The following is a 14429-nucleotide window of genomic DNA, read 5'->3' as shown; positions in this document are numbered from 1 at the left end:
AGCTGTGTCATTTGTGCCCATATGGATAAGGAGCATAGGGTAGTGGTCAGTGGGCCAGAGGAGCTCGGGGATCCTCTCCACCATGTCTTGGATATGGGTTCCTGGGAAGCAGCAGACTTCCTGGGCTAAGGGGTCAGGGTGGCAGATTGTCCCCCTCAGTCCCCATCAGGATGGAGTCTCCCATGACAAACACTTTGCGTTTTGTCTTAGGGAGAGCGGGGGTGGTATCTACTGTTGAGCCTGTGTTGCATATGGGATCAGGCAGCTTGGCAGGCTCTGCTGGGGCTGCAAGAGGCTCATACCTGTTGTGAAGTTCCAGCGGGGCGGGGACCTTGGTGCGGTGTGCCTTGCGGCCCTTGACCACCTTGGTCCATCCCCTTGGTAGGACAGAATGGGAGGTCCCAGAGTCCTCCCTTGTCCTGGAGGGAGACCTTGGTCTACCCTCTGCCTCCAGGGGGAGAAGGGCCTGGCAGTAGGAGTCTATCTCCTGCTCACCTTCCCTGATGGCGCACAGTCTCTGGATTGCGGCCTGGAGCTCCTCCAGCTGGTGCACCAGAGACCCCAAAAGGGGTTCTGCCTTCCCTAGGGCACACAGGCAGGGCTTCGGGCCCTCCCACTCACTCTCCTGCTCAAACTCCATGCTAACTCAAGCACCAGGCAGACAAACGTGCCTGTTTGCGCGGCCTGTTCATGAGGCTCTGGTTACGTGGCTCCCTGGGGGGCTGGGACATGTAGGAGCCAGGGCGGGGTGAGACCCTCCTTGGCCTCACTCAGCCATCTCCTCTCCGCTACCTGAGGTTAACCCTGATTCAAAGCATCTGAATCAATTCAGAAAAGATTTGGCAATTTGGCTGTTAGGAAGACGGTCTTGGGGGGAAACAGAAACTAAGAAGAAGGAGGGGGGAAGGGGGGGAAGACTGCCCTGACATTGACATCTGTAGCTGGCCAGTGACTGTGATCTTTTCCTAAGTTCCCTTCCAATCACAGTGCTCTGGGACATAGAAACAGCATATAAGGCTCTGTGTGAAGCCTTTCTCTGCCTTTTGTGAGCTGTCAAAGGTACTGGCTGCAGTGACTGGCTTCCTAGTCAGTCTCTTGCTAGTCTCTCTTCTTGGAAAGGATTGGATACACCTTACTAATTACCCTTGCCTAGAATCCCTCTACTTATCCCTATCCAATCCATGCCTTTAAATTTATTCTCCCCCCCAAAAAGTAGATGCTCCCTCTTTTCTGGCAGCGATGAATCTTCTGCTGCCAGTGGGAGCAGTACTGGTCTCTGCACCTGCACCACCTCCACTAATATCAGAAATAGCCACCAGCACCAGCATGACAGTCTCCTCCACCCCAATATCAGCTCCCAGCATGAGCCTCCTGGTGCTAGAGGAGGAGCTGGATCTGGAAGCAGGGGAGCTCAGTGCCTTAGCCAGGGAAATTCTGGGGAAGGAGGGGGAATCTGAGTTTGTGTTCCACACCCCTCAAAGTTCCCCCAGAGGCAGGTGATCTTCTCTGGAAGGCACCTCGAAGGAGGTTGTAGGGGCAGGTGGCTCAGCTTTTCTTGTTGCTGAGGAGGAGGGGGATAAGGCATGATCCCCACCTTTAGCCCAGAAGTGGGCAAGTACTTTAGTGTAGGTTCATTTTTAGGTGACACATGATCCCAGGTATGCTACCTGCCAGCACTGCTGAAGGCAGATCAGCTAGGGCAAGGAGGTGAAACACTTCACCATCATGGAGATGCTGCTGCATTTCGGGAGGCAGCACCCCCTTGCCCTTGCTCCTCCTAAGCCTGGCACCAGTGGAAGCATGCCCAAAAAGAAGTTCCCCTCTTGCTGCAAAGCCCCCATCCCCATGCAGCAGAGGCAGGCCACCCTGGACCGGTGGGAAAAAGCAGCAGACAAAGCAGGGCACATTGCAGGGGTGAGCAAGATCACCCAGAGCATTGGGGAGATGCTTGCTCTGGATGGCCAGCCCTTCTTAGTTGAGCATCCAGGGTTCAGGTGGTTCATGGCACTCGTGGCCCCATCCTACCAAATGCCTGCACTCACCACCTTTAGCAGGACAGTGGTGCTCTTCCAATATGAGGCATGCAGGGAGTACTTGAGGGAGGAGCTGCGGAAGGCAGGGCCACAGGTAGCTTTACACTTCGCATCAGACATCTGGAGCAGCCAGGGTGGAGATCATGCCTACCTCTTCCTCACAGGGCACTAGTGCAAGTCAGTCAGTGGACTCGCTTTCAAGTGGAGGTGACGGATGAGTCCCACACAGCAAAGGGGATCATGATGGCCATGAACTGCATGGTGCTGGGGTGGCTTGTTGGGCTGGGTGAGCTCATATGTGGGTCCATGGTTACCAACAATGGGACCAATATGGTCAAGGTGATCCATGATGCCAACAAAGTTGGCATCCACTGTGTGGCACACAAGTTCCACCTCATAGTCAGGGAGGCCTTGGAGGGGGACAGGGCTCCCTGTGATGGCGCCATCACTGCCATGACCAGCCAGCTCATTTTGAAATGTAGGAAGGTGGTGGACTACTTCTACCAGAACATTAAGGGGTGCAAGATGCTGCAGGAGAAACTGGCAAAGCTGAGCATCCTGCAGCACAAAATCATGCAGGACGTGGTGACTTTGTGGAACTTTACAAAGCTGGTGCTCGAAAAGCTGGTTGAGCAACAGAAGGCCGTCCATGTGATGGCCTTGCTCAGGGAGATTGGGATCAGCAGCCCCCTTAACAAAACTGAGTGGGATACCACCTTCCAGATCTTGGTGATCCTCAAGGCATTCCTCAAGGCCACCAAGAGCCTCAGCACTGGTGATGACCTCCTTAGCCAGGTGATTCCCATAGTGAAGGAGCTTGAGAATCAAATGGAGAAGTTCCAGGGGATTGATGTTCCTGGCTGGGGAAAGCTGCTTTCACCAGAGGTGCAGGCACTGGTGAAACGGCTGAAGGAGGGCATAAAAAAATGGCTGGATCTATTGTGGTCCAGTGTGGTCCATGTGCTGGTGGGCATGTGGAACCTGAGGGTGAAGGGGAGCATCTGCAGCAGCAAAACCCTTGATCACTGGACAGAGGTGCTGGTGAACAGGGTCAGGGAGGCAGAAGGGCAGAGGTGGGGGGACATGGAAGAGGGGGATCCACTCTCCCGTGTCACCACTCCAAGCACCAGCCTATCTCCTTCACCACAGCTGCTGCCAATGTGGACCAAGGACATGGCTTCAATGTTGGGGTTCAGAGGCACCAGATCCCACCATCTGGCAGGTAGCCAGGAGGCCTTGGTGGCTGCCTATCTTGCCAAGCCACTGCAATGCAACCCCTTGCCCTGTTGGGCAACCCTCAGCCAGATGTGGCAGGATCTGGCCACAGTTGCCTGGGAGCACATGTCCTGTCCACCAACCAGTGTTTCAAGTGAGAGGGTGTTCAGCATTGCTGCGGATGTTGTGACACCCCACCACACCTGCTTGGATCCTGGTTTGGTGGAGCAGCTGGTGTTCCTGAAAGTGAAACTCCTGCTGCTTGGGTTCCCCAAGCTCCATGTGCAGATGGAGTGAGTGCCAACATCCTCACTCCATACCTGTTTCCTTTCTTTAGTTGCTTTCACAACCATTTAGTGCCCCACTCTCAGAGATGGAGGTGGCAGTTTAGTTTTTCACCAGCCAGCAGGGGAAGAACATCTCCCTGCTGAGCGCCCATGCCAGGATGATCTTGGAGGTATGGGCTGGGGCTATGGGGAAGGTTGTGGCCCCAGGTCCTGGGAATGACCTAAAACTGCCCCCTGCCAGGGCAGGGAGGCCTGGTGGGCTGCTGGTGGTGCAGCAACCCTAGGAAATGCTAAGACTGCTAACCTCCCTGGTGAAAGGTGGGTAGGGGGTGCTTGATAACTTCCAGCCATCACACGCATGCATGGTTCTGGCTGGGGAAAGCCATCTGCGAGGCATGGGCCGTGGTGTAGGAGAGGTACAGAGCTGTGGCCTGGATGTCATCCCTAGACATCAAGGGCCTAAATGGGCAGCCTCCCACCTGGGTAACATCTGAATCAGTTTTCCATCAAGGTATGGCAGGTGAAAGAGGGGCGGGTGGTTGGCCCAGAAACAGGTGAGCAGGCCAAGATCTACCCAGTACCAGGAAAATCCTCTGTTACAGGCTACCATCCCTCCTACATTCATCCTGCTCTGACTTAACACACACAAGACAGACAATATTCTTTGGGTCAATCTGATATCTTTTATTAGACCAACTGAATCATTGGAAAAATATATCTTAGCAAGCTTTCGGGTTTAAAAAGCCTTCGTCAGGCTGAGGAAGCATCTGCAGCTGGTGTGTGGGCTCTTCCTGGATGGAATGAATAGTAAAGAAGCCAGAGGCTGGGCTGCAGGCTAGAAAGCCAGTCAGTGAATATGTAACTTGAGGCATCAGAGGGTGAGAGACGGGCAGGGGGTCGGGGTCGAAGGGGGATATATATATTTATGACACACTATAACCTGTCTGACATCCAACTCCCGAGGTACCGCTCCACTTTTACCTGTTACATCCCCTCTCTCCCAGCCTGTCTCTCACCCTCTGATACCTCAATTTACATTTTCACTGAAAGGCTTTCTTGTCTGTATACAAGCCTCTGGCTTCTTTACTATTCATTCCATCCAGGAAGAGCACACACAACTGCAGATGCTTCCTCAGGCTCATGGAGGGTTTTTAAACCTGAAAGCTTGCCAAGGAAAAAAGATAGAAACTCTTTTTTCCTTTGTGCTTTTTACTCCTTCCCTGAGGAGGGCAGGGATGTGTGGATGCTCTGGTGACTCCAAATGTTGCTGGTAGAAATTGCTACTCTTTGTAGGCTCACTCAGGTTGGACAGGCCAAAGTGTAGGGACCAAGTGAAAAGAAGCCCTCTTGCTCTGCAGGACAGGAGTGGAGCGATATGCCAATAGACTGTCCTTGTAGAAAACCTGAAACAACAAAATAGCCATCCTGCACACAGCATTAATTCTACTCTGGATTGAGATGCTTATAGTTATAGGACAGGTGGTCCCAAATCTAAGTATTCCCACTTAGGATACATGAGAACACCTTATGCCTGCAGTCTAATCACCACTGCAAGGTTTCTGCATTGAAACCAGACACTGATCCAATGAGAAAGCAGTTGTGAAAACTCTACGTATGGAACTGTTCTCGGAAGATGAAACATGAACAACAAAAAACAAATATGATGCAAAACCTGTGTCTGTTTTCACAGTATTTTGGAGAAGTATTTCATAGTATTTGTGAAGACATTCAAGTTACAAAAATCCTCCCCAAACCAGCAAATTAAATACAATAGCAACACAAGATGAGTCAACCAAATGTGACAGGAAACATTTTAGTGTTTATAATAAACATAGAGTTAAATAAGCAGGGGCAAAGACAAGTTTCTTTATGTACCATATCACTATTTGTTTTCCTTTGTCCTAATATATGAGTATCCCTTCATCCATGTTCAAGGCACTGTTGGTGCCTGCCACTTGAAGGGCTAGGCCAGGGAGATGGCTGGTGCCTGATGAAGGTGGCCATTTAATGCCCAGCTCTTTGTGCTAAGGGGGAGCAGTTTGAGACTGGCCAGCAGGGAAAGAATATCTCCCTGCTGAACTCCTTTGGCCAGGAACAACTTGGATATATATGAGATGGGTCTATGGGGATGGAGGAGGCCCCAGGTCGGACATGACCTAAAACTTCACCCTGCCAGAATAGGGAGTCCCCTGGTGGGACTGGTGGTGGCACAGCAGCCCCAGGAAATGCCAGGACTGTGGACCTCCCTGGTGAAAGGTGGGCAAGGGGTGCGTGATAACCTCCAGCCCCCACATAATCCTGGCTGGGGAAAGCCCAGGCCTGGGAGATCCTTGAGAGGCCTGAGGTTCAGTTTGATCCAGTGGAGTTGTGAGGGAGAGAAGGGAAGTGGCTCAAACCTGACTGGATGGACCCTCGAACTGGTCAATGCTGGGGCCAGGACCCAAAGGGGGTCAAAAGGGCCAGGGACCCACCACAAGGGATGCTCAGAGCTAGAGGCTCAGGATCCCGACTGGCCGGAGGGCTTAAGGGGGGGCCAAAGGTCTCAGAGAGGGGACCACAGTTTGAGAGAGAGACAGGTTACAGGTGAGGTTAGTTGCCTGGGATACTATCTGTGAGGCATGGGCACCAGTGTAGGGAAAGGTTTGGAGCTGGGGATATCACCCCTCATCATCGGGGCCTTAAATGGGCAGCCTGTCACCTTTGTAACATCTTAATCATTTTTTTATCAATGTGTGGCAGGTGAGAGAGGCGGGTGGTTAGCCCAGAAACAGTTGGGTGGGCTAACATCTAACTGGCCCTGGGAAGGCCCCCTGTTACAGGTGTACAGCAGGATCTGGGAGAACGGTTGTTCACCAGGGATGCCCTAGGGAAGACGATGCCCAACGGCTTCAAACTGCTGGAAGACCATTTTAGACTGGACATAAGGAAAAACTTCTTTACTGTCCGAGTCTTCAGAGTCTGAAACAGACTCCCCCCTAGAAGCGTTGCAAGCACCTACTCTGAACACATTCAAGTTGCATCTGGATGCTTATCTTGCTAGGGTCATCTGACCCCAGATGACTTCCTGCCCTTTGGGCAGGGGGCTGGACCCGATGATTTCATGAGGTCCCTTTCAGCCCTACTGTCTATGAAATCTATGAAATACAGCGGCTTTAGGAACAATGAGATAACATAGTTGCTGGCAGCAGTAGCAGAATTTTGTTTTTGCTTTTTTCTCTTTGGGGACTGAGAAACAGTCCTTACAGTCCTTTTTTGTGAACATGCAAAATGGGGATGCAGAAGTGGCAGTTGTCTTGGGGGGAAGGGGGGATAAGTGAATTAATCATTGCCTGATGCAACAGTAGAAACATCAGAGGTATGGGGCTCAAGGTGGTGGGGAGGGAATCAAGGGCAGTTATCTTTTACAGCAGAACAGTTCTCTCCAAATGCTGCTAATGGAAAGAGCAGCAGTTGTGCTTTGGGGTCCTGCGCAGAGCAAACACAGGCTAGCTGTCAGTCAGGAGGAAAAACAAGTAGCTAAACTGAACTGAACAAACAAATGCTTTCAGCCAATTACAAAAAACACAGGGCAATATGAGATGGAGAGGAAGGGAAGTCAAACCAGAACACTGAAGTCTGGTTAAAACATTTGGAATGAAGTACAAGTCAAGATTCTGCTTGAGTTGTTTCAAAAAAATTACACTGATATCTTTGCAATTTCACAAAATTTCAGGCTGATAAGAGTTAAACAATTTTACCTCTGTTAATAAGCAATTGAAAATAGGTTCTTCAAATGGGATGAGCCAGGTAACCTGACTATGCTGGGCTATCAACCTCTCCTATAATTACAGAGCATGAATCTCATCACTTCTCAGTGTAAGTCAGGATTTAACACAATGAAGAAGCAGGTTCCTGGTGTGTGTATGTGTTTATCAGTAGATATATATGCACAAACATGTTTTGTGCATCTGTGTGCTGGCGTGTATATAATAATCATTCAGATTTTGTGGGTACATGGCACATTAGAGAACCAAACCACTTGCTTATGTGCCTAAAAACTGATTTAGGAGACTAACTTTAAACAAATGTGTATGGGAATCTCTAAGTACAATATATGTATGTTATTTGCTGATGTACTGTCTGTTTTGACCTTCCTACTGTTACTTAGTAAAATTAATGAACAATTACAAATTAAGAATAACTAACCAAAGAATGCCATATGTGAGACAGATTTTGTTTTATAATTTAATTATTAACTCTAATCAAGCTCTTGTTCTGCAACACTAAGATCATGACACTTTTGGATAATCACATAAGGAACTGGCATTTAGTAACTACTAGCAGTTTTGAATTTGGTATTAGCAGGATTTCTTTAAGTGAAAGCTGTTGTTTTAGCAGATCAGTTTTTAGAAGGTCCCCCCCCCAATCCTAATTGTTGCTTCCCATGTCCATTTTAATTGGAGATCACAACATTAAAGTATGACTGCACTCCTGTAAGTGTGACTTTTTAAATAGATAATTTTATCCCAAATTTTTTTTTTATCCTTTTTCAAATTCACTTTTATTTAATGGCAATTTTTATTTTTATAATGTGCTCCAAGTGGAAGGTTTGGTAATGTATCTCTTCCTTAAAGTGTCAAGTGCTGTTCAAGTCAGTGGGCCAGCTTACATAAAGGAAGTCAACCTTGCTTGGAAAAGCACAATCATGTTTACTGAATGGAAATTAATACAAACTGAAGCAAATAGTTCAAGATTTCAGTAGTGAGAGATTTCCTGTCCATGAATTATGACAGATGTTCTAAAGGATGTGCTGCAGTTTCTCCCTTCCAGACATTAAATGCCAATACTTTTTTGATGTTATTGTCTATTAATGTAACTTCTGGGTAATCTGTTGATATTACATGAAGCAATAAGTGTGATCAATCAGGCTAGTTCTCTACATAAAGATAAAGTGTGCACATCATTATTTTTTTCTGCAAGCAAACTTTCAGGTAATGATAATTTAATGATGCATATTTCTAGGCATAGATGACAAGATGCGAGAGTAGTGTTCCCCAGGAAGTGTGTTTTGATTAGCCAGGGATATCTGCATGATTACTTGGTCTGCCTGTTCTTCAGAGATACAGATACAGACCTAGGTCCTTTGATCTGCTGAGATCATATTGCTGGGGGAGGGGGGGCTGGGAGGAGGTGGATAGCTAGGGACTCAGGGAGCTGGCTGCTTTGCAATACTCTGCCTGTCCCTGCAGTGATTTAGAGGCCCCAGAGGTCCCTCTAATTTTTTGCTAGCTGTCAGTGGTGATCAAGCAATCATCTGCCCAGTGATGGGTAGCCAGAGCACGCTGCCTTCTCATGCTCCCTCTCTCCCATTCCCCTCCCGTGCAGTTGTATCAGAAGCTCTGCAGAGGAGGATAGTTGGCTTTACTGGCTCTGCATCCACTGGGGTCTCCCAGCTAGGGGAGCGCATTCTGTCTCCATTCTCTTTCAACTGCCTGAATGGCACAAAAGAGTGTAGAGCAGGACAGAAGCATATCCCATCATTTAGGGTATATCTGTATTGCACGATAGGTGTGATTGCGACCTGTTTTCAGGTTCCCAGGCTAGCTTTCATCAAGCTAGCTCAGGTATTGATAGCAGTATAGATCCAGCAGCACAGAGCTCCATACAAGTGAGTTTTGTAGCACCAGCTGCACTGTTATCACTTGAGCTAGTTCATAAACTTGTTGCTGTGTGTAACAGGTATCCGCTCTGGGCCGACTTTAATGTGGCCCACACACCTGTTCCTGGGGCAACCACCCGCCTCCTCACCTGCCATGCCTTGTTGATAATTGATTAATTGGTGTTAATTAGCAGGAGGCTGCCCTTGTACTGCCCTGCTGCTATCTGTGGCTCCATTTCCTCCCCTACACCGCAGTCCATGCCTCGCCGATGGAAGAACCATTGTCTCAGCTATCACTATCTGGCCTCTTCTTATTCTCTCTGGGCCTTCCTTCCTTTGATCCACGCTCCCTCCGGTGCTAGGACTCTCCCTGGCCCTATCTCACTCTGTGCCCTCTTCTCCAGGGCCTTATGCTGCCCACTCTCTGGGGCCTTCTCAGTGATGCTACGCCTTCTCTGGACTCACCACACTCACACTGGGGCTCCTCAATAATGCTCTCCTCTCCTGGGGTTCTCTGTGCCCACACTGGGGCTCCTCAATAATGCTGCCCTCTCCTGGGGCTCTCCGTGCCCACACTGGGTCTTCTCAGTAAGGCTGCCCCCTCTCTGGGGCTCACCATGCCCAGACTTGGGCTTCCTCAATAATGCTTCCCCCTCTCTGGGGCTCACTGTGCCCACACTGGAGCTTCTCAATAATGCGGCCCTCTCCTGGGGCTCACTGTGCCTACACTGGAGCTTCTCAATAATGCGGCCCTCTCTTGGGGCTCACTGTGCCCACACTGGGGCTCCTCCGTAAGGCTGCCCCCTCTCTGGGGCTCTCTGGAAACTGCCCCCTCTCGGGCTCCTCAACTGCCCCTTCTCTGGGGCTGGGGTCTATGCATTCCGAATGCTGCGCCCTCACTGGCGCTGGGGTCCTCACACTCCACTGTGAGTCCCCTATGAGGCCTCCTCCAACCCCTAATAGCCTCACCCAAACCACCGGTCTTGTAACAACAACAAAACACAAGCCCCCGGGCTGTAACATAAATTAAAGCCGCCCGACTAAAACATCAGTCCGGCCTACCAGGAACCACTCCTTCCCTCATCAGTGTCAAAACACTGCTCCTGTAGTCAGGCCTCCCCCTTCTTCCCTGAGAGAGTTCCTTCCTCTTGGGCTGCTGGCAGGAAACTGCCTCTGGCCCCAGCCCCTAGGGTTTATAAGGGAGCCAGGCCCTGCCCCCTCTGGTCAGCTGACCTTCTTTGGTTGCCCCGGCAACCCACAGCTGGGCTCCTTAGTCACTGCTAGGGCTCCCTCCCTAGCAGTTTCCCCTCTTCAGGAGCAGGGCACCTCAGTGCTCTGTGACACTGTGGCACCATTTTTTTCTATTAAGTAAGCACCTGCTGGCTGATAAGTAACTCTACTCCATAAGTAGTCCCATGGGCTTTGGTCAGTGACTAAACTGAATTATTAGCCTTGCAGGAAAAAAAGATAAATTTAAAAAATTTGCAGGCACCATTAAAGTGGCATGATGGTGCACATATAGCAGTGAAAGCATCTTTTTTGAATGGCTCCAGAGAGTTGGTGATTCTTTCACAACAGATGGCTAGTGAACAGGTGTATTGACTCAACTTAAGCTGTTTTAATGAAGATGTTTTTCTCCTTGGGTCTTGAACTATCAAGCATGAAGGATTTGATCCTACTAGTGGTAATCAAACCAGAATGTGGTTTTCTGTGTAATTCTACTTTGGGTTTCTGAATTAATCATATCAGATGAATTAGAGAGGAAAAGACTGCTAAAAATGGTCACCTCTATTTCCATAGCCTCGGTTGGCTACAGAAAGCAGCTGGCTGGCTGATTTGCCGCAGCAGGAAATGTTTGTGGTTGATCAGCTTATCCTGTATGGAAAGCTTCTGTAATAAGACAAATAATTAAGGGATAAAAGATTACCCCAAACATTTCCTTTTTATTATTTGGATCCAGGTTACTGGTTATGCCATCCAAAGCCAACAGACTTCTCTGTCTTTGTTAATCAGAATTTTGATTTATTTTCTTTGAAATCTTCATGGCATGCTATATTTTCATTTTATGAAATGGCTGGACATCTCCATAAGCCAGCATTTTTCAAATGGGCTGGATACAGATACCAGAAAACTGATCAGCATCAATATGATCTCTTGTAAAATGTTGTTAGACATTGGTTTTCATCTAAACTGAACATCCATGTTAAGACTATCTGTCTTTATAACATCATCTTTATTGGCACATGTATTTCTGCAGGGATGATGTCATACATTTAAAAGATTTAATGAAGGGTCTGAGATCTGCTAGTAAGTTGTTACAAGTTAAACCAGCCAGACACTGCTCTGGATTCTACGTTTGCTGGATCACTTTCCTTTGACAACACTGCTCATCTGTCATTTTGCATTGCTCAAAGGCTATTTGGAAATCAGCAGCACATAATTTGTAGTATTTGTACATTAAAAATAGTGGGGTAAAAAGTAATTGACAGCATATTTTGGTTTCCCTTCTTCATTTAGCATTGTTCAGTGGTGGTTCCAAACACAATGAAAAAGAAAGAAAGAAAACACAACCACCTATAATTTAGTTTTAACATACTTTTGGGTACTGTATATCTATTTAAATAAAAACTACCATACTCATATTTTAAGGTGCAGAAACTCAGCTTTGAATTGTATTTTTTTTAAACCAAAAATTCAAACAACACTCTTCCTCAGTCTGATAAAACACATGGAAACAATACTTAGCTTTTCTTTAATTTTCTCTGAGGATCTAAAATAAACTTTGGAAGTAATGGGCTGGATCCTCAGCTACTGATATTTAAATCACTGGGACCCACACAGTTTAAACCAGCTGAGAATTTGGCCCTGAATACATTAATCTTGCAGCTATTGTTGGATCAGAACAGTATGGATGGGGAATGTGGGGGATTCTCAAGGTGTGAATTGTGTTGCTTCAACTAAGATCTGGATCCCCAACTCCTGGGTCATGGAAGGCTTGTGCTCTAGTAGCCCCATTTCTCACACTATTTGCTGAGAGAGAGAGAGATAATACACTGTTACACCGCTCTGTCTCCCAGTGCTTTTATCATATGAATGATTTACTCTAGTTATGTCCATGAGTTATGGACCATAAGCTCAGAGCAGAATTCTGTTCCACTTAATGGAGAACCAAAGTACAGCTTGCAACAAACTCCATGTTACCTTACTGCTGTATGGAAGCAATTCTCTTACTGCCGCTCGATGCATAAATGTCTCTTGTTATAGGGGATCACCTTGCAGGCATTTCCCTATCCTATAATGAGAATGTTTATGCTGCCACAGGGCATAGTAGAAGCATTCCTGCCCTTCAGTTGGGTAACTCAGTTTGGCTGCAAACTGTACTTTGGTTGTTTTGTAGGTGAAATAGAATTATGCCTTCGGGTGACTGTTTGAAGATAGGAAACTTTCCCATCTCTAGGCCACAGCAAAAACAGGCATTCGACTGAAGAAGCCTTGCAATTATCTATGTTATATGGGAGACTGCCTGAGAAGGTCAAATTACACCAGTACTGTACAGTAATGGGTGATACTGACAGAGTTTGGACATTTTATTTTTGTTTGCTAGTTAAAACAGCAAGATCTGTCAGACCCCTTAGAAACTTAAACACGTGTAATGTGCAAAGGGAGAGTTCTGATGTTCTGTGGTCCAGAACAAATAACACAGTCTACTCTTACTGTTTCAGCAGCATTTAGCTGAAACGCCCCACCTTGATATAAGAGATAATTGATATAAGAGACTAAACATGATAGTGTGGGTTCAGGCTGTTTCACTTGAGCAAGCTATTTATATAAGGCAGAGGGAAGACTGATTTGCTTGTGAAAGAATATCTTGGGTGTAGGAGGAACATTGCTGAATTAGGATCTCTGTGTGAACAGATATCCTAAAGTGGGGAAGAAAAAAGATTTCTGTTTATGTAACATGCTGCATACTGCATGTTGCTTTATTACCAAATACTAGGAAAAGTTTGAGAGGTTTAAATCTAGATTGTGCACATTATTCTAGAGCAGGCCAAGAAAAGCACTTGTCCATAAACCTGCAAGTGTATGGTATCACAAAAGTAACTTACCATAACATGCAAGATAAGATAAGTGCCATTCTAGCATTTGGGGAATAAATTTAACACTGCATGATATACTCAGAAAGAAAACAGTTAATAAAAAATTAATGCTTTAGCTAAGAGTTTCAGTACTTGGCTATACTTGACAATCAGTACTTTAGTACTTGATAAGCTCCATAATTATCAGAAGAGTTCAAATTAAAAAAAAATCTTTAGGTTGGTCTATGTTGGTCTAAGAGCTTGGCAGTGTTAGCTAAAGCAGGAGATTTAGGATATTCCTAATTGCTCTTACTAAGTGTGACGTTTGACAAATAGCTTAACAACTCAGGTGCCTTGCTCCCTACCTCTGTGAAATACAGATAATACTCACGTTTGTTAAACTTGTGTGCTATTCTATGAAAAGGTCTCAGCAAATGTGATATAAATTCTATGTTATAACAATATATTTTATTGCTCCTACCAAGAAAATGAGCTTTAATAGATTCCTTTCTGCATTTGGTGTCACTAACAATGGTGAGACCGTCATCTTTAGAGTTTCAGCAGCTCAAAGCAATACAGCCACGCAGATAAATTCTCTTTTAAGTACAGCAGAGATTTTACTTCACTGACAATTTATGGAACCAGAAAAAAAACTTCTTTGTTCAAATTAATATGTATTTTAAGTTATTATAACATTAAAATCACAATAGGCATCCATGCTGTTGCTTGACATTAAAAAAAATAAATTTAACTCTGAATCTTCCCAATTTATGGTATTTAAATATGGGTTTCTTCCCAACTCTCAGGTTTGGAGATGGATATTCGATCAAAGTTTGCCTTAACAAAGAAACAAGTTATCAGAATGCTATCTTGGACTGTCTGCAGCTACATTTTCCAGGAACACAATTTAAGGTAAGTCACAAATGCTGTAGTGCATTAACTGGAATAGTAGTTCAGACCAGTTGTCTTGGTGGCAGAATCAAGTACAGGCTCATAAAATGTTAGTTTTCATAAATTAGACAGCTTCTCAATTTTTCTTGAGAAACTATTTATTTTATTTTATTCTATTTGTTTTAATTGATTTGTACGATATTAAATTGTAACCTTCAGTTTCATGGCTGTTTTGGCAGCCTCAGTAGTGTGACTGGTTTGTGATCCTCAATCTCCTTTGTGCTTTTGT

At 46.3% G+C, this 14429-nt stretch overlaps 1 protein-coding gene across 1 annotated transcript in view; it reads left to right on the top strand.

Annotated features, from left to right (window-relative positions):
- ABCA13 (ATP binding cassette subfamily A member 13) overlaps positions 1–14429 on the top strand; it is a 370934-nt gene that overhangs the window by 353178 nt on the left and 3327 nt on the right. The window contains 1 exon segment of the mRNA XM_059729347.1: positions 14056–14165. Coding sequence (XP_059585330.1) covers positions 14056–14165 — 110 coding nt within the window.

The sequence above is a fragment of the Alligator mississippiensis genome, chromosome 5 (genome assembly GCF_030867095.1).
Source record: "Alligator mississippiensis isolate rAllMis1 chromosome 5, rAllMis1, whole genome shotgun sequence".
Lineage (NCBI taxonomy): Eukaryota > Metazoa > Chordata > Crocodylia > Alligatoridae > Alligator > Alligator mississippiensis.
Note: the sequence above shows the minus strand (reverse complement) of the source record. Positions and strands in the feature narration are given on the sequence as shown.